Below are 21,903 nucleotides of genomic sequence, written 5' to 3'. Positions count from 1 at the left end.
CCATGTCCACATCCAGGTTCAACCCTAACCCTAGCTTCCTGTCCACATCCAGGTTCAACCCTAACTCCATGTCCACATCCAGGTTCAACCCTAACCCTAGCTCCATGTCCATATCTCAGTTCAACTCTAACCCTAGCTCCATGTCCACATCCAGGTTCAACTCTAACCCTAGCTCCATGTCCACATCCAGGTTCAACCCTAACTCCATGTCCACATCCAGGTTCAACCCTAACCCTAGCTCCATGTCCACATCTCAGTTAAATCTAACCCTAGCTTCATGTCCACATCCAGGTTCAACCCTAACCCTAGCTTCATGTCCACATCCAGGTTCAACCCTAACCCTAGCTTCATGTCCACATCCAGGTTCACCTCTAACCCTAGCTCCATGTCCACATCCAGGTTCAACCCTAACCCTAGCTCCATGTCCACATCTAGGTTCAACCCTAATCCTAGCTTCCTTCCCACATCCAGGTTCAACCCTAACCCTAGCTCCATGTCCACATCCAGGTTCAACCCTAACCCTAACTTAATGTCCACATCCAGGTTCAACCCTAACCCTAGCTCCATGTCCACATCTCAGTTAAATCTAACCCTAGCTTCATGTCCACATCCAGGTTCAACCCTAACCCTAGCTTTATGTCCACATCCAGGTTCACCTCTAACCCTAGCTCCATGTCCACATCCAGGTTCATCCCTAACCCTAACCCTAGCTCCATGTCCACATCCAGGTTCAACCCTAACCCTAACTTAATGTCCATATCCAGGTTCAACCCTAACCCTAGCTCCATGTCCACATCTCAGCTAAATCTAACCCTAGCTTCATGTCCACATCCAGGTTCAACCCTAACCCTAGCTCCATGTCCACATCTCAGTTAAATCTAACCCTAGCTTCATGTCCACATCCAGGTTCAACCCTAACCCTAGCTTTATGTCCACATCCAGGTTCACCTCTAACCCTAGCTCCATGTCCACATCCAGGTTCATCCCTAACCCTAACCCTAGCTCCATGTCCACATCCAGGTTCAACCCTAACCCTAACTTAATGTCCATATCCAGGTTCAACCCTAACTCCATGTCCACATCCAGGTTCACCTCTAACCCTAGCTTCATGTCCACATCCAGGTTCAACCCTAACCCTAGCTTCATGTCCACATCCAGGTTCAACCCTAACCCTAGCTATGTCCACATCCAGTTTCACCTCTAACCCTAACTCCATGTCCACATCCAGGTTCACCTCTAACCCTAGCTTCATGTCCACATCCAGGTTCAACCCTAACCCTAGCTTCATGTCCACATCCAGGTTCAACCCTAACCCTAGCTATGTCCACATCCAGTTTCACCTCTAACCCTAGCTCCATGTCCACATCCAGGTTCATCCCTAACCCTAGCTCCATGTCCACATCCAGGTTCAACCCTAACCCTAGCTTCCTGTCCACATCCAGGTTCAACCCTAACTCCATGTCCACATCCAGGTTCAACCCTAACCCTAGCTCCATGTCCATATCTCAGTTCAACTCTAACCCTAGCTCCATGTCCACATCCAGGTTCAACTCTAACCCTAGCTCCATGTCCACATCCAGGTTCACCCCTAACTCCATGTCCACATCCAGGTTCAACCCTAACCCTAGCTCCATGTCCACATCTCAGTTAAATCTAACCCTAGCTTCATGTCCACATCCAGGTTCAACCCTAACCCTAGCTTCATGTCCACATCCAGGTTCAACCCTAACCCTAGCTTCATGTCCACATCCAGGTTCACCTCTAACCCTAGCTCCATGTCCACATCCAGGTTCAACCCTAACCCTAGCTCCATGTCCACATCTAGGTTCAACCCTAATCCTAGCTTCCTTTCCACATCCAGGTTCAACCCTAACCCTAGCTCCATGTCCACATCCAGGTTCAACCCTAACCCTAACTTAATGTCCACATCCAGGTTCAACCCTAACCATAGCTCCATGTCCACATCTCAGTTAAATCTAACCCTAGCTTCATGTCCACATCCAGGTTCACCTCTAACCCTAGCTCCATGTCCACATCCAGGTTCATCCCTAACCCTAACCTTAGCTCCATGTCCACATCCAGGTTCAACCCTAACCCTAGCTCCATGTCCATATCTCAGTTCAACTCTAACCCTAGCTCCATGTCCACATCCAGGTTCAACTCTAACCCTAGCTCCATGTCCACATCCAGGTTCACCCCTAACTCCATGTCCACATCCAGGTTCAACCCTAACCCTAGCTCCATGTCCACATCCAGGTTCAACCCTAACCCTAGCTCCATGTCCACATCCAGGTTCAACCCTAACCCTAGCTCCATGTCCACATCCAGGTTCAACTCTAACCCTAGCTTCATGTCCACATCCATGTTCAACCCTAACCCTAGCTCCATGTCCACATCCAGGTTCAACCCTAACCCTAGCTCCATGTCCACATCCAGGTTCAACCCTAACCCTAGCTCCATGTCCACATCCAGGTTCAACCCTAACCCTCAACCTTAACTCTAGCCCTACACCAAAAGTGAAATAAGAAAATAACAGCATTCTTAATAAGACATCTGTCTTTCCCCCGCATATACCTCTGGAGTTGGCTGCTATTTCAACCACACAATATGAACGAAGCTGACAGAGCCAGATGTGCTTCCCTGTGGCCCTGGCTACATTGCTAATGCTAACTTGCCCCCAGTGCCTAAGCCCTGTCACTTACCCCATTTTTACATTTTAAAGCTCTTCTACAGTACAGTTCACAGAGGCAAGTTAACTCTGTGACTGCTAAATAGTTAACTAGGGGACACTCTTTATGGCCAAACGATTGGTCTCTGAATTAGTTTCATATGGATTTTATCGTTATTCAGATACATACCACATGTGTGTATAATCCCTGCGGCACTTGAACCCACAACCTTTTGCGTTGCTAACGCCACACTCTGAGCCACATGGGACCACATGGAGCTATTACCTAGCTGAGGTGCCCCAGGACCCGGTTTTATGTACGCTGACTAACAGGTCTGCTGGAACAACCGCAGGGAACATAAGGATGTCCTGTACATATATAACTAGAAATAGCTGACTTCCCCCAAATCACTGCAGTCAAGGAAATGCTATTCAGCACTCACTATATATCACACATAAACATAGAAACACATCTGAACACAGGGTTAGTGATCTTGCGGCTCTTAATTCTTTAGCTATCTGTTTGAGACTGTAATAAATTGCATTGGCGCAAAATAAAAGTGCCAGAAAAAGACGCAACCTGATGCAGAGCTACGGGTCGAAGCGGTGTCTCCGTAACACACGCATGGGATCACAATGACTTTTTTTTTGCTCAGACCGGATGCAATTCTTTCTTAAAAAAAAAACCAAATACATAAAAAAAAAAAGAGGAAGATAAAGGAAAAACATGAGGATAATTGTCTCTTCATCCTCTGGCCATTGAGACATGGGCTTTGCTGCTGAGGCCGGCCCCAGTATAGTTTAGATTCACACTGCTTTAAGACTCTCCTCTCTCAGCATGGATTTATAGAAGAGCCTTACCCAATCTCAGGAATAATATGGAAACAGAGACATGGTAAAAAAAAATCCTTGTGTAACTCGTGAATAAAACATTCCCCAATGTGTGTGTGTGGCCAACTCTACTCATGGTGCCTGAAGAGCACAGTGTTCTAAGCCGTCCTCTTTGACACACATTAGGTATGACGCGCTAGCCTGAAGAAGGACAGATTGGTTTGTCAGATGCTTCGAAAAGACTGAGGCCCTGCTTGCAAGCTGTAGGGGTATTACTTCCACACAGTAACATAATAAATGTCATGGCCTGTCCACGACTCTGTGTGTGTGTGTGTGTCCGTGGTTATGAGAGTAACTGGATCCTTCTTACTTACCTAAACGTCTATACACAGAATGAATATCCTTGAATGAATCATCTCCCATCATTGACAGTGCCTGTGTTTGATGTGAACCAGAACCCCCCCCCCCCCCCACACACTATTGTCAATATGTTGAAAATTATAATACAATTTTGTCAACCATTACGCATTACTGTACACAGTAGATTTAAGATAATAGGCAAAACAAAGCTGGGGATAGCAATTCATTTACAATAGATTTTTATTTAGACTTGTGTCCAATGTGGACATCCTTCTCTATGCTATGAGTGAGGACAACACAGTCACATCTAAGAATCACACAATGACTAGAAACGCAAATGAATAACTACTTAATGAATTAGTACAGTACAACTAAAAGAGAACTTGGAAAGCAAGGCATCGTTCACAGTGATTGTGGTAAATCAATGAACAACCAAAGTACTTCAGATTTAAACGTCCTACTGAAATGTTTACACCTTGATGTATTATATTTCATGTTTACGGTGTTTATTACGTGTTATTCTTATCTCTTACTTTTCTTCTTTTTAAATAGTTATTTTCTTAACTGCATTGTTGATTAAGGGCTGTGACAAGTAAGCGTTTCACTGTATTCGACACATGTGACAAATAACATTTGATGTCTCTTATGTCTGCCTTTATCCAGCATTAGGACTCATAACACGTGTTGTATTATAACAAAAGCAGATGGAAGCTTGGAGAAGAGTCCTCTTCTCTTCAAACCTTCCTCATTAGTATTCTAAGGAGCATTCGAGTATTGGCACTGTTGTCTTGGGCCATGTACAGAACTGAACCTTACACTGCTTAGGCACGCATACAGTGCTTGAACACAAAACACTTTAGACAAAACACTGCCGATATCCTGTGTGAGAATGTTGACACGCACACTTAGAATGGATTGGCGACACCTAGAAGAGGTGTTAGATCATCTTAATTAAATAGTTAGATCATCTTACTTAAAAAGATGTCATAGCAAGTGTTTGTAATTCAAGCGGCCATCGAACCCGAGCACACATTTCAGGTAGCGCCCCAAGTTAGAACTCTCTACACTAGAAACCTCTTATCATGAGAACCACTTACAGTCATTTAAAGATTCTGAATCTTCTAGTCAGATGAAAATGCCAAAGACATTTAAAGATGAGCATCGTTTTGTTATCACAGTATGGCACAGAGACATCAAAAATCACGACAACATTTCACATCAGTCACAGTGAAGTGGCGATAGCAGGGCAGAACATCCCCTTTGGGCACAGTAAGTCAAACAAGGCAAAGGCATCTACTGTACTATTAGGAAGCTTGCTGTCAGTTCTTGTCCTTGATGATTACAACAACAAGGATTGGACACACGCATTAAACGAGGCAAGTGCAAATTAAGCGGGAATAAGGCTAACCAAGTTCGAGTCTCATGTTTGTCATTGTTAGCCCTTCACCAAAGCATATTTGACATGATATTTTTGATCACAGCTATGAGGCGGCACATCTACAGATATATGGTCCAGTCCTTGATGGGAGTCAGGGTTGGACTAGGACCAGGAATTGCCTCTGGCATTATTCTAACGCAACAGACTATTTTTTTTCCTTGAGGCCCCCCATTATTAACCAGATAAGAAAAAATGTGTTACATAGGCCCACTAGACTAAACATGGACCGGCCCATCTGGCCTTTACACAAAATGCCACATGGTCAGTCCGCCCCTGATGAGAGTCCAAGTAGAAGAAAGAAGAATGGACAGAGGGTCCTATTTTAGGCAGAAAAAAAGATGGTGCTGTTTCGAAGCGATATTACTAGCTCCGAGGCACTACTAGCTCTGATGTTGTTCCTTGCGTCCTTCAATGTTTTGTTATCTGCGATTCCAGAAGAGGGAGCTACAGTACTAAAGCTTCATCAATTTGGCAGCGGGACTGGTATTGCAATATAACAAACAAATTCCATCACTCAATGTGCCGTTCAGCATGTGTTTAATAGTGCTTGTCGCAATGGTAGAATGGACGTCCTCAGAACTGTCTTTGCGGAGGAGAAGATATGACGAAGAGTCGATTCCAATGCTGATGTGTTATGCAGTACTATGAGGACAGAGGTCAAGAGAGGACAGTTACAGTAGAGGCAACAACCAAAGTTGGTGCTGTAGCTAGATGTTGCTAAGTAATCAGGAAGCCTAAGTCCACAGGCTGTCGCTGTATATAGTGCTGGCTGGGGCTGACTCGGGCTGTATCCCGATACTACTAAAGTACGCACTTGTGCTCTCCTCCCCATGAATTTAAAAGCATTGGATTGGTGTCAGGCCAGAGGGAGTGGTCTACCATATTTCCTATAGCAGTGTTTTTAGATCCATGAAGGGAAGGGAACAAGCGCACACTTAGGGCCGAAGGGAAGGGTTGAGAATTGGGACGCAGCTTGGTTGTTGTTGACGCTGGAGGGAGGTGTCATGCCGTTGATCTTGGCATATTTCTAAGATCATGGTTCCTGGTTCCTCCTCTAGGCCTCCTGAAGACCAACCAGCGCACAGCTCTGTTTCCACAGCTCAGCCCTCACGTTGTGATCGTAAGTAATGTCAGCGGATTCAGTTCTCTCCCCGTTATAGAAGTAGCAGCCTCCGACCCCCTCCAGCTGCGACGCAGTGGCAGCCAGGATAGCTGTAGACGCTCCCTCGGCTGGGGTCTGGAGATGACACAGAAATAACACGTTAAAAAAAGAATGGCAGGGACAGGCATGTTCTTCAGAAACATAGTGGTCCTCTGTTCCATTTTCAAAATTGTAAACTGAAAGCCCAGTTCTGTCAATCATTTGAAACGGCAACACTAACGCTTTCATAAACAGGATGCAAGTACATTTCACATCTGACTTGCTAAGCAGGTTCAGTCAGTTACACCTCGTACCCAGGCTCAATTGCTGGAGAGGCGGCTGGGCGGACGAGATTAGAATTAGGCTATTTAGATACACGACAAACAGTTGTTACAGCAATCTAAGGCGTCTGGGAGCTCTCAGGTGAACTAACACGTCTGTCTGGCAGCAGCAGCCTGTGGTGAGTGATGTGCAGCAGGCCGGGCAGCAGCAGGCAGGTTAAGTGAAAGAGGTTTAGAGAGGAGGAAGCAGAGCCAGACTGATCTATTGCAGGCCATGCCTACTGCCCTGGAAAGCCTGGAGCTTATATAAGGCGCATATGGCGGCTCCTAAATGGGCCCACTGCACTGGAGGTGAAACAAATGGCAACACAGAGCATTTAAACACTACACTCGCTGCCCGTGGGAATCTGAGTTCACGCCCCTCGTTTAAACACACAAACACAATCAACAATGATTGTGAATGTCTTTGCTGATGTCTTTGCTGATGGGAACTTCGAAGAGTTCAGAAGAATTTGCTCCCCACAATATATTTGGTCGAGAGGTGAGGTTTTTTGTAATCCCAATTGTTGTATGGCCTAAAACAGAGTCAATGTGATTAGACACTGAGGATGTTCCTTGAAAGGAAAATGTGAATGAACACACTGGCAGACAGGCCGGCTTGATTTTCGAAACAGCAGATGTTGAAATAGCCCCAAATGAAATCCTTCGACCACCAGTCCGGAAATGTGTATACATGTCTTAGACAGCACACATAGATGTCTCACTTATAAAATAAAACACTCGTAGAGAAAGGAAAAGTGACTGACATTGAACAAAACAATATTTCATGCATGTTCAAATTTCTTAGGGTGATCATCACTTGCGATATGGACATAGGATTGCGCAACCATCTGTGGACAGTGGGCATCACATAGCTGCCCTCCATAATGCAGTCTGTTGGCAATACAAATGCTGCAATACAAATGCTGCAATACAAATGCTGCAATACAAATGCTGCAATTACAATCCAAACTTCAGTGGATATGAGACATCTTTCCAAACACACAAAACCCGATCAGACCGATAATGAAATATGATTCGGCACTAGACCCCAGTTCCAAGATAAAAACCTCCAAAAGGAAATTATGACTGAGATAAATATCAATATCTGACAATATCAACTCTCATTATCTTTGTGGAATATGAGTATTGAGGAAATGAAATTCAGATGTTTGTCAGGCTATCTTTATATTGTCACCCTTGAAATACTGTATATTTATTTTGAACACTTAAAGCCCAACTAGGTAAGGCTTAATCTCCCAGCACATTTCTCTGTGTTAAAGAGGACACAGTCATCTTAAACTATTCAGGCAAACAAGCTAATTGGCTACACTGTCCCTATTAGAATGTCCTAATACAGAATGAATCTGTGACCATGTAATGTGACATTTTAGATGCAGATTCAAGGGTGATTTAAATAATACAAATAATTTTAAAAAATCATTACTGCCACATGCATTTTGCTTGCAGTTAAACTGTTGATTGCCCTAAAATTATAAGCAGGTTGAAGTTTATTGGAACGAGTCTTGTCTTGAAGGCAGAACTGAGCGATCTCTGCTAGATGGTCCAGTTGCAAAGTCAAAATGGTTTATTTTTGTTCTCAATTTAAGGTTAAGCATTAGGTTTAGCAGTGTGGTTAAGGTTAGGGTTCGGTTTTAAATTATTTGATGATTTTGTTCCAGCTAGTGACCACTCCAGAACAAGATTGATGACGAGAAACGCTAACCTGCAAATTAGAATGAGAATTATTATGTGCCATTTGCACAGGTTTCTCACAAATTGTGATGTAGTTTTCAGAAATACACACACCCGCTCACCAGTGGAGGCTGGTGAGAGGACGGCTCATAGTAATGGCTGGAACAGAGCGGAATGGAATGGCATCAAACACCTGGTAACCATGTTTGATGCATTTGATACTATTCCACCTATTCTGCTCCAGTCATTACCACGAGCCCGTCCTCCGCAATTACGGTGCCACCAACCTCCTGTGCCTCTCACTCACGTGTGGTTATGAATAAATTGACCACCCCATTTAACACACCCTTTGATGTGACTATAATTGACATGCTTTTATTATCTCAGAACCCAAAGATTGCAATTATAATCCTTTTTTTAAAACACATGGATTCCACGGCAATATGATCAACAGAAAAAGTCATTATGAAGCCTGAGCAGTAAAAGGCTGGACCATTCCACATGTGTTGCACCTTATTAGTATTCTCATCAATCACCGCTGTTAAGCTTTGGTCAAGCGTAGAAGCTTCTCCTATTACCATATCTATCTTTGGTGCATTTATTTCCCCCTCAAGTACGCCAAATTCCTAAGTACTTGTAAAGGTCGTTCACCGTACCCTGAACAGTCTTACAGAACTGTCAGCATAGTTTACGTTACCCTATAGTGAAGTATACGTCTGTTAGGTGGAATATTATGACACTGTTGTTAGTTTCGTGAAGGAATAAGGCGAAACCTACACTTTAACAGTGACACATCACGTGGCCCATATCTATAGTATATTTCATGCATTTTGTCTCAGGTTCCTAACCCTAAGCTGACCTTTAAATATTTGAATGGTAATCTAGATTAAGATTCTACTTTACCCTAAACAGCATTTTGGCAACAGGTTTCTTTGCTGCCTGGGCTGGAATACAGAGGTTGTTGTACAGGTCAGTGTCCACCATGCCTGGGTCTACTGCGTTGGATGTTACTGGGAGCCCTGCTGCTGTTAGCCTCTCCTGCAGATGGTATGTGAAGAGGACCAGGGCCAGTTTACTCTGAGAGTAGGCACCATGCGCACTGTAGCAGGACCTGGAGGGAGGGAGAGAGTGGGATGGAGAGAGAGAGGGAGAGAGAGAATTGGAGAAAGAGGGGGAGGGCGAGAGAGAGAGAGAGAGAGAGAGACCGTTTATCTCGGGTTAAGTCATCCTTTATAATATGATAATTTGGCAGTTTAGTTTGTCCAAAAAGCCTAAGCTAATTAACAAACATACAGTGGGGCAAAAACGTATTTAGTCAGCAACCAATTATGCAAGTTCTCCCACTTAAAAAGATGAGAGAGGCCTGTAATTTATCATAGGTACACTTCAACTATGACAGACAAAATTATTTTAAAAAATCCAGAAAATCACATTGTAGGATTTTTAATGAATTTATTTGCAAATTATGGTGGAAAATAAGTATTTGGTCAATAACAAAAGTTTCTCAATACTTTGTTATATACCCTTTGTTGGCAATGACAGAGGTCAAACATTTTCTGTAAGTCTTCACAAGGTTTTCACACACTGTTACTGGTATTTTGGCCCATTCCTCCATGCAGATCTCCTCTAGAGCAGTGATGTTTTGGGGCTGTTGCTGGGCAACACGGACTTTCAACTCCCTCCAATGATTTTCTATGGGGTTGAGATCTGGAGACTGGCTAGGCCACTCCAGGTCCATGAAATGCTTCTTACGAAGCCACTCCTTCGTTGCCCGGGCGGTGTGTTTGGGATCATTGTCATGCTGAAAGACCCAGCTACGTTTAATCTTCAATGCCCCTGCTGATGGAAGGAGGTTTTCACTCAAAATCTCACGATACATGGCCCCATTCATTCTTTCCTTTACTTTACACGGATCAGTCATCCTGGTCCCTTTGCAGAAAAACAGCCCCAAAGCATGATGTTTCCACCCCCATGCTTCACAGTAAGTATGGTGTTCTTTGGATGCAACTCAGCATTCTTTGTCCTTCTTTGGATCATCCAAATGCTCTCTAGCAAACCTCAGACGGGCCTGGACATGTACTGGCTTAAGCAGGGGGACACGTCTGGCACTGCAGGATTTGAGTCCCTGGCGGCGTAGTGTGTTACTGATGGTAGGCTTTGTTACTTTGGTCCCAGCTCTCTGCAGGTCATTCACTAGGTCCCCCCGTGTGGTTCTGGGATTTTTGCTCACCGTTCTTGTGATCATTTTGACCCCACGGGGTGAGATCTTGCGTGGAGCCCCAGATCGAGGGAGATTATCAGTGGTCTTGTATGTCTTCCATTTCCTAATAATTGCTCCCACAGTTGATTTCTTCAAACCAAGCTGCTTACCTATTGCAGATTCAGTCTTCCCAGCCTGGTGCAGGTCTACAATTTTGTTTCTGGTGTCCTTTGACAGCTCTTTGGTCTTGGCCATAGTGGAGTTTGGAGTGTGACTGTTTGAGGTTGTGGACAGGTGTCTTTTATACCGATAACAAGTTCAAACAAGTGTCATTAATACAGGTAACGAGTGGAGGACAGACGAGCCTCTTAAAGAAGAAGTTACAGGTCTGTGAGAGCCAGAAAATCTTGCTTGTTTGTAGGTGACCAAATACTTATTTTCCACCATAATTTGCAAATAAATTCATTAAAAATCCTACAATGTGATTTTCTGGATTTTTTTTCTCATTTTGTCTGTCATAGTTGAAGTGTATCTATGAAGATAATGACAGGCCTCTCTCATCTTCTTAAGTGGGAGAACTTGCACAATTGGTGGCTGACTAAATACTTTTTTGCCCCACTGTAACATACGTATTCAGTATGTTGTCTACGACCCTGTTGTTCCCAAAACAATGCCCCCTACTAAGCTATCTGCATGACTAAACCCAATGACTATTATACAGTGTCTGTATTGTGCTGAATAGATAGACTTATTGTTAACACCATAAACACTGTTCAAAAGCAAAATCAACTTGTCTGTACAAACGCACCGTGAAGGTCATAAGAGCATCAGACTGTGAAATACCCAATCTATAATGCGTTTCCCCCCGGTTTCTTTTTCTTACAGCGTGAGATTGTTTCTAGGTGGCACCGTTGCAGCTAGACGTTGTAGCCAGCAGCATCATCCACTCATTTCTCCCAGATGTGACGAAGCCATCTATCACATCTAAATTCGCAGGTTAGAAAGAGAGACACCGCTGTTCTTGCCCTTGAGGCAAGGAGCCTCTCAGTACAGATTGTATAATAATGGTTTATCACACTATCCGTCATCAAAAGGAATAATTATTTCCTGGTAAGAACGTTTCCGAAAACGTAAATATTTTTTTATTGAGGTAAATCTTTTAAGAGTATCAAAAAAGGAAGTTATGGGAATCAAGAGGCTTTGTCGGTCAATGAGATTCATTGGATATGGCGTGTATCTTGAATTGAGAATGACATTCACCTGTAGCCACCAGATAAACACTACTACCATTGGTAATGGTTTTAAATGTGCTTCTTGACTGTCCATCAACCATGACTAATACCAACGAGATTACAATACCATGTCGGGATTTTGATTTAGAGAGATTGATTCAATTTCAGCACTCAATTGGACACCTGAGATCAATGTTGGACGCCCTGTACCAAATAATCTGGGTCTGTATTCATAAAGCGTCTCAGGGTAGGAGTGCTGATCTAAAATTATTCTGAGATGCTCTGTGAATACAGGCTCAGGTCCTGGTCCCCTACCTGCCCTGTAGGTCTTCCATATTGAGTCTTCCAACGTGGTGTGTGGCGGAGGACATGGTGACGACACGGGAGCAGGCGTCGTGTCTCCCAGACCTCTGCAGTTTGTCCAGGAGGAGGTTTGTCAACAGGAAGTGTCCCAGGTAGTTCAGACCAAAGTGCAGCTCGAAACCGTCCTCGGTCTTTCCCTCTGGAACCAGCATGATGCCGGCTATGAAGGACAAGCAATATGACATTTCAAACTAAGTGCTTTACAAATACCCAGCCTAAAAACCCCAAAGAGTGAGCAATGCAGAGGCAGAAGCAGAGTGGCTAGGATAAACTTCCTAGGAATGTTCAGTCAGTATGTCAATAAGATATAACAGCTGCCTATGCCGATATACAGTAACATACTTCTGTTGAGTGATTGTGAATGGATAAATTCATGGAATCGCTAAGGTCGTGGGTTCAATTCTCAATTCAAGTAAGACTTACAGTACAGTGAGTGCATACATTTTTAGTTTGTGTAGGCCTAAATTCCCTTATTACGTGATCATTAAAAACAGTCCCTCTATAGACGACTGACCTCTCGGTGTGCCGTAACACTTACAGACGATGGTCAACAAGACCTGTCTGCAGATCAGTCTATGGTCTCTCAAGCTTCCCCTAATGCAGATTGAAACAGCTCATTACTCAAACCTCAACACCATTGGCTACATGGTAATGGAGGTTACGACGATGTGTTTGTCAATAACACTATTGGACATGCCATTAGACGGCTAAAGTGAAAGAGAGACAAGGCGACATTAGGCCTTGCTTAGCTTACTAAAGCCTAGGGCATAGACAGAGAAAACTCACACCGTGATGAGGGGGGGGGGGGGGAATTCAGGGAAATCAGAATGCTATAGGGTCCTGCGTCCCAAATGGCACCGTATTCTGTATTTAGTACAGAACATTTGACCAGAGCCCTACGGTTCCCGGTCAAAAGTAGCACACTATATAGAGAATAGGGTGCCGTTTGGGACCCATCCTGGGTCTGTGTAGCGATGACCTTTCCCTATCATTACTCTCTCAATGGGACGACACTAACGTCTGCCCTATGTCCTACCTTCGGCATCTACTATCCATTATCTATCAGCCGGGTGTGATATGTGATGTTAGCTGCTGAGAGCATCTTGCAGACTGGTGAATTATTAATTCAGCCTGTTTGTGGGCAGAGAGCGGCTGACTGTTACCCCAAGCCAGTCAGTACCGGAGTCTCCAAAGACCTTCTCTCAATAAAAGCTATTTTGTTCAAGCAAACTGCCCTGGAGGACTACACAATAGGGCTTCGCCTGAAATGGCACCATATTCCTATAGCAGAGCACTACCTCATAGTGCTATGATCAAAAGCGGTGCGCCATAGGGAATAGGGTGCCATTTCGGAGGCCCCCTAGGACCATGAGACACTGTATTTTCAAGGGTTGACGACAACCAGTGTTTGCTTGATTTTTCAGATGAAATAATTATGCTACGATTCTCTTTAAAGGTGAATATTGTGGTGTATTGAATAAAGAGGTTGTTTGGTGTATAAGTACCATTGTTCACAAGGACGTGAAGTGGTAGAGCCCTGGCTTTAAACCTTTGGACAAACTGCCGTACCGACTTTAGGGAACACAGGTCCAGGATCAGAAATTCCACTGTGAACAGAACCCAAAAACACACAAACAACATTAACATTCTTCTATTCCTAAATATACCGGCATCTAACTTATAGCATCAACAAATCACAAACAAATATTACAATTTAACTATGCTAATAATGCTATGTCTGGTTAGCTACAGTAGTACTAACACAGGTCAGGACATCATCCTTTCATTTAGTTTTACATCAACCATTGACAGACAGTAAAGTGATCATACCAGTCCATAAACTGCAAGACAGATTATTGCAAAGACTTTCAATGAGTAGAAGTACATTTTAAAAAAGCAGCACAACATTGCTTAGAATCAAGGGCAATGGTGACATCATTGAGGACCTTTAAGGTTGCAGTGACACATCCATAACCTGAGCGGTAACCAGATTGCACACCAGAGAGAACACTATAGGCATCAAGAAAGCCAGTGAGTTGATTATTGATAAGTTTTTCCAACACTTTTGATAAACAGGGCAAAATAGAAATAGGCCTATAACAGTTGGTATCAGCTTGATCTCCCGTTTAAATAAAGGACGCACTGTGGCTGGCTTCCAAGCAATGGGAACCTCCTCAGAGAGGAGAGAGAGTGATTAAGAAGGTCAGAGACAGGCTTGGCGATAATAGGGGCAGCAACCTTAAAGAAGAAAGGGTCTAAACCATCTGACCCAGATGTTTTTCGGGGGTTAAGTTTAAGGAGCTCCTTTAGCACCTCGGACTCAGTGACCGTCTGCAGGGAAAAACTTTGCAGTGGGGAAAAAGAGTCCTCTCCTGGCTTTTAATATCTCAGGAATCCTAATTATGCAAATCCTAATCTTTTACTTCCTTTCCCCCTGAAGGATTAAGCAGCTGTATGATAAGCTATGGTCTCATTCAGTAGTACACTATAAACCGTGAGACAAAAACTAAAACACAAGGTAGATTACATTATGGCAATACACTCAGTAACCTGGCATGAATTAAACACGATCTCATCGGCAGTTGAATAAAAGAGCACAAAGCACGGGTAGATGTATATCTAATATTCCCTGGTATGGAAACTATAACCGCCAAAACGTTGTTACAAGAAAAGGTGGAGAGTTAATTGTGTATGCAGGAATCATTCTTATGGGCCAAATGATAGCGTGTTTATTTATCACCACAGGAAGTGACAGAGTGGACAGAGAGCTTGACTGAACTTTACTCATCTGCATAACAGTGCAAGGGAAATAAATACACTTCTTGACCACGGCTCCATCATAAAAAGGGCCACATTAAATCCTAATTACAGGAAGTCAAAGCATTTTAAAAGTCATCGCTATAATGAGACAGGAACAAGAATGTCATGACTGAAGCTAGCTCTACAGAGAGGCTGTTCTTTGTCCCTTGTATGAGTAAGCTAACTATATGGTGGTTATAGGCTTCAATTAATCTAATACCGTACAAATATCCCAACAAATGCATATTTATTCCCTTTCTCCTCCGTCCTTTCTTCCTCTCAAACACTTCAACTCTCGAAAATATCAAGCTCTTAGGATTTTACGGTGAATTTATCCTCCGAAAATGAACATATCCATAAAAAATAAAATAACTTCACTGAGAATGTGTGAATCCCCAATAAGCGCTCTCTATTCTAATCACTGTTCAATATTGACCAATATTTGCATAGATTACAATAATTCATTGGAAAAAATAGCCATACTGTAGTAAATATTCTTCCAATCCATCTCTAGTGCCAGAGCTTTGTCACGGTGCCAGACCTGTCATGAAGGAAAGTAGGGTATCCTCTAGACTAGTCACAGTGCCAAAGAGCCAGCTGGAGGACACAGACTAGAAGGCGTCGTGCCATCTGGAATATCAACAAAGACGTCTCATCCAAAGACGTGTTGAAATACTGCCATCTTCCTGAATTACATTCTCTCCCTGACCAGTTCCAACTGCTGCTGTACATAAACAGGACAGAGGACTGGAAACAGGCTGGCTGCTAGTTTGACCGTCCGGCTGCAACTCTGATAAGAGATTGATCGTCCACAATTATTTATAGGAGCTTATAGGATAGATTGATGCTGCTCCGAAAGAGGAGGAGGAGAAGGCAGATTGGATGGTAAATCAGCAGGATGTCTATTGGCATGAGATTCGTCTCTCACTCTCCGTTGCAGAAAGGAGGTATGGAAGTCAGGAAGTTGTTAAAGGAGATGGATGCAGCCACTGGTGTCGCAAACTAAACCGCTGGGCTTTCTGACACTTTCAAAAAAAAAGTCACCAACTTTTATTGCTGTGACACGGCAATGATCATAAAACACCAGCAGATACAGCACGTTTCTAGATGACCGTAAACAACAGGTTGATTGTACAGTGGTTGTGGTCCAGCAGTATCACACCAAAATGTGTCATATGGACAAAGGCTCAGACACGGCGACGACAAACAGCTAAAAGCAGCGGTGGATGTCCTGTCTTTTGCCCACATCGCGGTGTGTTATCGCGCTCACCTGCTGGGTTCTCAACGAGCTATTTTTGACGTTTTGTAGAATCATCGGGAAATCGACTGCTGATATTCTGGTCAGAGGCACGCGGCCGTCCATAGTTCTGGGCCCGGCTTCCCAAAACCATTGAGGTTAAATTCATTGTTAGAACTTTGTCGGATCATCTTTAAATCTCGGGACTGTTTCACAAATCCATCGTCACTACACTTGCCATTGAAAATGCTTGTTATTTATTGGGAACAGACAACAGCACAAAGGGCAAGAAGGTAGAGACAACAATACATCACGCAAAGCAGCCCCAACTGTCAGTAAGTGTCCATGATCGAGTCTTTGAATGAAGAGATTGAGGTAAAACTATCCCGTTTGAGTGTTTGTTGCAGCTCGTTCCAGTCGCTAGCTGCAGCGAACTGAAAATACGAGCGGCCCAGGGATGTGTGCGCTTTGGGGATCCTTAACAGAATGTGACTTGCAGAATGGGTGTTGTATGTGGAGGATGAGGGCTGCAGTAGATATCTTAGACAGGGGGGAGTGGGGCCTAAGAGGGTTTTATAAATAAGCATCAACCGGTGGGTCTTGCGACGGGTACAGAGATAACCAGTTTACAGAGGAGTATAGAGTGCAGTGATGTGTCCTATAAGGAGCATTGGTGGTAAATCTAATAGCCGAATGGTAAAGAACCGCTCGGGAGCACCCTTACCTGCCGATCTATAAATTACATCTCCGTAATCTAGCATGTGTAGGTAGGTCATCTGAATCAGGGTTAGTTTGGCAGCTGGGGTGAAAGAGGAGCGAATTACAATGGAGAAAACCAAGTCTAGATTGAATCTTTGCCTGCAGCTGAGAGAAGGCCAGTGTACCATCTAGCCATACTCCCAAGTATTTGTATGGAGGTGACTACCTCAAGCTCTAAACCCTCAGTAATCACACCTGTGGGGAGAGTGGCATTCTTCTTACCAAACCACATTACCTTTGTTTTGGAGGTGTTCAGCACAAGGTTAAGGGAAGAGAAAGCTTGTTGAACACTAAGAAAGCTTTGTTGTAGAGCGTTTAACACAAAATCCAGGAGGGACCTGCTGAGTATAAGACTATCATCTGCATATAAATGGATGAGAGAGCTTCCTACTGCCTGAGCTACAGTGGGGCAAAAAAGTATTTAGTCAGCCACCAATTGTGCAAGTTCTCCCACTTAAAAAGATGAACGAGGCCTGTAATTTTCATCATATGTACACTTCAACTATGACAGACAAAATTAGAAAAAAAATCCAGAAAATCACATTGTAGGATTTTTAATTCATTTATTTGCAAATTATGGTGGAAAATAAGTATTTGGTCAATAACAAAAGTTTCTCAATACTTTGTTATATACCCTTTGTTGGCAATGACAGAGGTCAAACATTTTCTGTAAGTCTTCACAAGGTTTTCACACACTGTTGCTGGTATTTTGGCCCATTCCTCCATGCAGATCTCCTCTAGAGCAGTGATGTTTTGGGGCTGTTGCTGGGCAACACGGACTTTCAACTCCCTCCAAAGATTTTCTATGGGGTTGAGATCTGGAGACTGGCTAGGCCACTCCAGGACCTTGAAATGCTTCTTACAAAGCCACTCCTTCGTTGCCCGGGCGGTGTGTTTGGGATCATTGTCATGCTGAAAGACCCAGCCACGTTTCAATTTCAATGCCCTTGCTGATGGAAGGAGGTTATCACTCATAATCTCACGATACATGGCCCCATTCATTCTTTCCCTTACACGGATCAGTCGTCCTGGTCCCTTCGCAGAAAAACATCCCCAAAGCATGATGTTTCCACCCCCATGCTTCACAGTAGGTATGGTGTCCTTTGGATGCAACTCAGCATTCTTTGTCCTCCAAACTTGACGAGTTGAGTTTTTATCAAAAAGTTATATTTTGGTTTCATCTGACCATATAACATTCTCCCAATCTTCTTCTGGATCATCCAAATGCTCTCTAGCAAACTTCAGACTGGCCTGGACATGTACTGGCTTAAGCAGGGGGACACGTCTGGCACTGCAGGATTTGAGTCCCTGGCGGCGTAGTGTGTTACTGATGGTAGGCTTTGTTACTTTGGTCCCAGCTCTCTGCAGGTCATTCACTAGGTCCCCCCGTGTGGTTCTGGGATTTTTGCTCACCGTTCTTGTGATCATTTTGACCCCACTGGGTGAGATCTTGCGTGGATCCCCAGATCGAGGGAGATTATCAGTGGTCTTGTATGTCTTCCATTTCCTAATAATTGCCCCCACAGTTGATTTCTTCAAACCAAGCTGCTTACCTATTGCAGATTCAGTCTTCCCAGCCTGGTGCAGGTCTACAATTTTGTTTCTGGTGTCCTTTGACAGCTCTTTGGTCTTGGCCATAGTGGAGTTTGGAGTGTGACTGTTTGAGGTTGTGGACAGGTGTCTTTTATACCGATAACAAGTTCAAACAGGTGTCATTAATACAGGTAACGAGTGGAGGACAGACGAGCCTCTTAAAGAAGAAGTTACAGGTCTGTGAGAGCCAGAAAATCTTGCTTGTTTGTAGGTGACCAAATACTTATTTTCCACCATAATTTGCTAATAAATTCATTAAAAATCCTACAATGTGATTTTCTGGATTTTTTTTCTCATTTTGTCTGTCATAGTTGAAGTGTACCTATGATGGAAATTACAGGCCTCTCTCATCTTTTTAAGTGGGAGAACTTGCACAATTGGTGGCTGACTAAATACTTTTTTGCCCCACTGTATGTTGTTGATGTAAATTGAGAAGAGCGTGGGGCCTAGGATTGAGCCTTGGGGTACACCCTTGGTGACAGGCAGTGGCTGAGACAGCAGATGTTCTGACTTTATACACTGTACTCTTTGAGAAAGGTAGTTAGCAAACCATGCCAAAGACCCCTCAGAGACATCAATACTCCTTAGCTGTCCCATAAGAATGGAATGGTCTACCCTATCAAAAGCTTTGGCCAAGTCAATAAATATAGCAGCCCAACATTGCTTAGAATCAAGGGCAATGGTGACATCATTGAGGACCTTTAAGGTTGCAGTGACACATCCATATCCTGAGCGGAAACTTTGCATACCAGAGAGAATACTATAGACATCAAGAAAGCCAGTGAGTTGATTATTGACAAGTTTTTCCAACACGTTTGATAAACAGGGCAAAATAGAAATATGCCTATAACAGTTGGGATCAGCTTGATCTCCCCCTTTAACCTCTAGCGTCAAGCAAAGCCGTATCCGGGAGCGTAATCATAGCCTCAAGCTCATTACCATTAACTATTCATGAAAATCGCAAATGAAATGAAAGAAATATATTCACTCACAAGCTTAGCCTTTTGTTAACAACACTGTCATCTCAGATTTTCTAAATATGCTTTTCAACCATAGCTACACAAGCATTTGTGTAAGAGTATTGATAGCCTAGCATAGCATTAAGCCTAGCATTCAGCAGGCAACATTTTTACAAAAACAAGAAAAGCATTCAAATAAAATAATTTACCTTTGAAGAACTTCGGATGTTTTCAATGACGAGACTCTCAGTTAGATAGCAAATGTTCATTTTTTCCAAAAATATTATTTTTGTAGGAGAAATCGCTCCGTTTTGTTCATCACGTTTGGCTAAGAAAAAAATCTGAAAATGCAGTCTCTACCACGCCGAACTTTTACCAAATTAACTCCATAATATCGACAGAAACATGGCAAACGTTGTTTAGAATCAATCCTCAAGGTGTTTTTCACATATCCATTCGATGATAAATCATTGTGGCAGTTGGGTTTCTCCTCGGAAGCAAACGGAAAAATACACGCAGCTGGAGATTACGCAATAATTGCGACGGAGGACACCAAGCGAGCACCTGGTAGATGTAGTGTAAAATGGTCAATCTTCCAATGATATGCCTACAAATACGTCACACAATGCTGTCGACACTATGGGGAAACGACAGAAAGTCTAAGCTCATTCGTGGCCCATTCACAGCCATATAAGGAGTCATTGGAACACAGCGCCTTCAAAATCTGGGGCACTTCCTGTTTGAAATGTCATCTTGGTTTCACCTGTAGCATCAGTTCTGTGGCACTCACAGACAATATCTTTGCAGTTTTGGAAACGTCAGTGTTTTTTTTCCAAAGCTGTCAATTATCTGCATAGTCGAGCATCTTTTCGTGACAAAATATTGCGCTTAAAACGGGAACGTTTTTTATCCAATAATGAAATACCGCCCCCAGAGTTCCAAGAAGTTAAATAAAGGACAAACCGTGGCTGCCTTCCAAGCAATGGGAACCTCCCCAGAGAGGAGAGAGAGTGATTCAAAAGGTCAGACAGGCTTGGCGAGGATAGGGGCAGCAACCTTAAATAAGAAAGGGTCTAAACCATCTGACCCAGATGTTTTTTGGGGGTTAAGTTTAAGGAGCCCCTTTAGCACCTCGGACTCAGTGACCGTCTGCAGGGAAAAACTTTGTATCGGGGGAAAAAGAGGGTTGAGCATTGGGGCTAGTCGCATTAGAAGTAGTGGTAGATCAGGAAATGTTGGAAGGGCAAGGATGCATGGCTGAGTCAAATAGGAATCCTGACTTAATATATTGGTGATTAAAGAGCTCAGCCATGTGCTTCTTGTCAGTAACAACCACATCAACTTTAAAGGACACAGGCAGCTGTGAGGAGGAGGGTTTATTCTCCAGGTCTTTAACCGTCTTCCAGAACTTCTTGGGGTTAGACCCACAGAGAGAACTGCTCCTTAAAGTAACTAACTTTGGCCTTCTGGATAGCGTGAGTGCACTTATTTCTCATTTTCCTGAACGAGAGCCAGTCAGCCTGAGTATGTGTGTCGCCAAATGCAATTCTTGAGGTGGAGTATCTCTGCATAGATTACATAGGGTAAGCATTATAATAAGCCGGCTAAATATTTGTAGCTATAGGTCAGGGATCAAATAGATTTTTTCTTGAGTGGATGGTCGTAGGCCAGAACATAATTACAAATCATTTGAATGCTGCAAATTGACAAACATATATATTTGACTAAACATAATAATTTCAAACCTTGCTTACATCCCATGGCTCTGTATTATGTGTGGGAATACTTGGGAAAAGATTTTTAAAATTAAAATCACCTGGAGCTGATTTCCTGGTGGTTTTAGTCATTTATTTATTTGTTTGCTCACAAATGAAAGCACCCTCTGTGCGAATGCCAGTCGGGGAACCCTGCTATAGGTTGTATTTCATAGGCTGTGATCAACTGTCAGTATTGTGGAATAATTCTACAATTAAGGTAAGATTTGAAAGGGAGAAAACTGATCCGAGAGCAGCGCTGCCTTTCATTTGATCCTATCAGTAGACCGTTCTCTCTGCGTGGGGTTTTGGGAAACACATGTTACATCGAGTGGAGCAGCGGTTAAAGGCACTGCATCTCAGAGCTGGAGGCGCCCTGGTTCGAATCCAGGCTGTATCACAACCGGCCATGATTGGGAGTCCCATAGGGCGGCGCACAATTGGGCCAGCGTCGTCCGGGTTTGGCCGGGGGTAGGCCGTCATTGTAAATAAGAATTTGTTCTTAACTGACTCGCCTATCTAAATAAAGGTTAAATACGTTCCATCACTACGGG

At 43.4% G+C, this 21,903-nt stretch overlaps 1 protein-coding gene across 2 annotated transcripts in view; it reads right to left on the bottom strand.

Annotated features, from left to right (window-relative positions):
* Positions 1-4,081: 4,081 nt before the first annotated feature.
* The window catches only part of dhrsx (dehydrogenase/reductase X-linked), a 31,972-nt gene continuing 14,150 nt past the window's right edge, over positions 4,082-21,903 (bottom strand). For both annotated transcript variants that reach the window (XM_036952408.2, XM_036952407.2), the window contains exons 4-7: positions 13,754-13,855; positions 12,201-12,408; positions 9,357-9,564; positions 4,082-6,534 (exon numbers count right to left, since the gene is read on the bottom strand). In XM_036952408.2, the coding sequence (XP_036808303.1) occupies positions 6,352-6,534; positions 9,357-9,564; positions 12,201-12,408; positions 13,754-13,855 (701 nt within the window). In that variant the 3' untranslated portion in view covers positions 4,082-6,351. The remainder of the gene's footprint in view (positions 6,535-9,356; positions 9,565-12,200; positions 12,409-13,753; positions 13,856-21,903) is intronic.

The sequence above is a fragment of the Oncorhynchus mykiss genome, chromosome 18 (assembly GCF_057628025.1).
Source record: "Oncorhynchus mykiss isolate SJ-2025 chromosome 18, ASM5762802v1, whole genome shotgun sequence".
Lineage (NCBI taxonomy): Eukaryota > Metazoa > Chordata > Actinopteri > Salmoniformes > Salmonidae > Oncorhynchus > Oncorhynchus mykiss.
The sequence above is the reverse complement of the archived record's forward strand: the minus strand, read 5'-3'. Positions and strand labels throughout refer to the sequence as shown.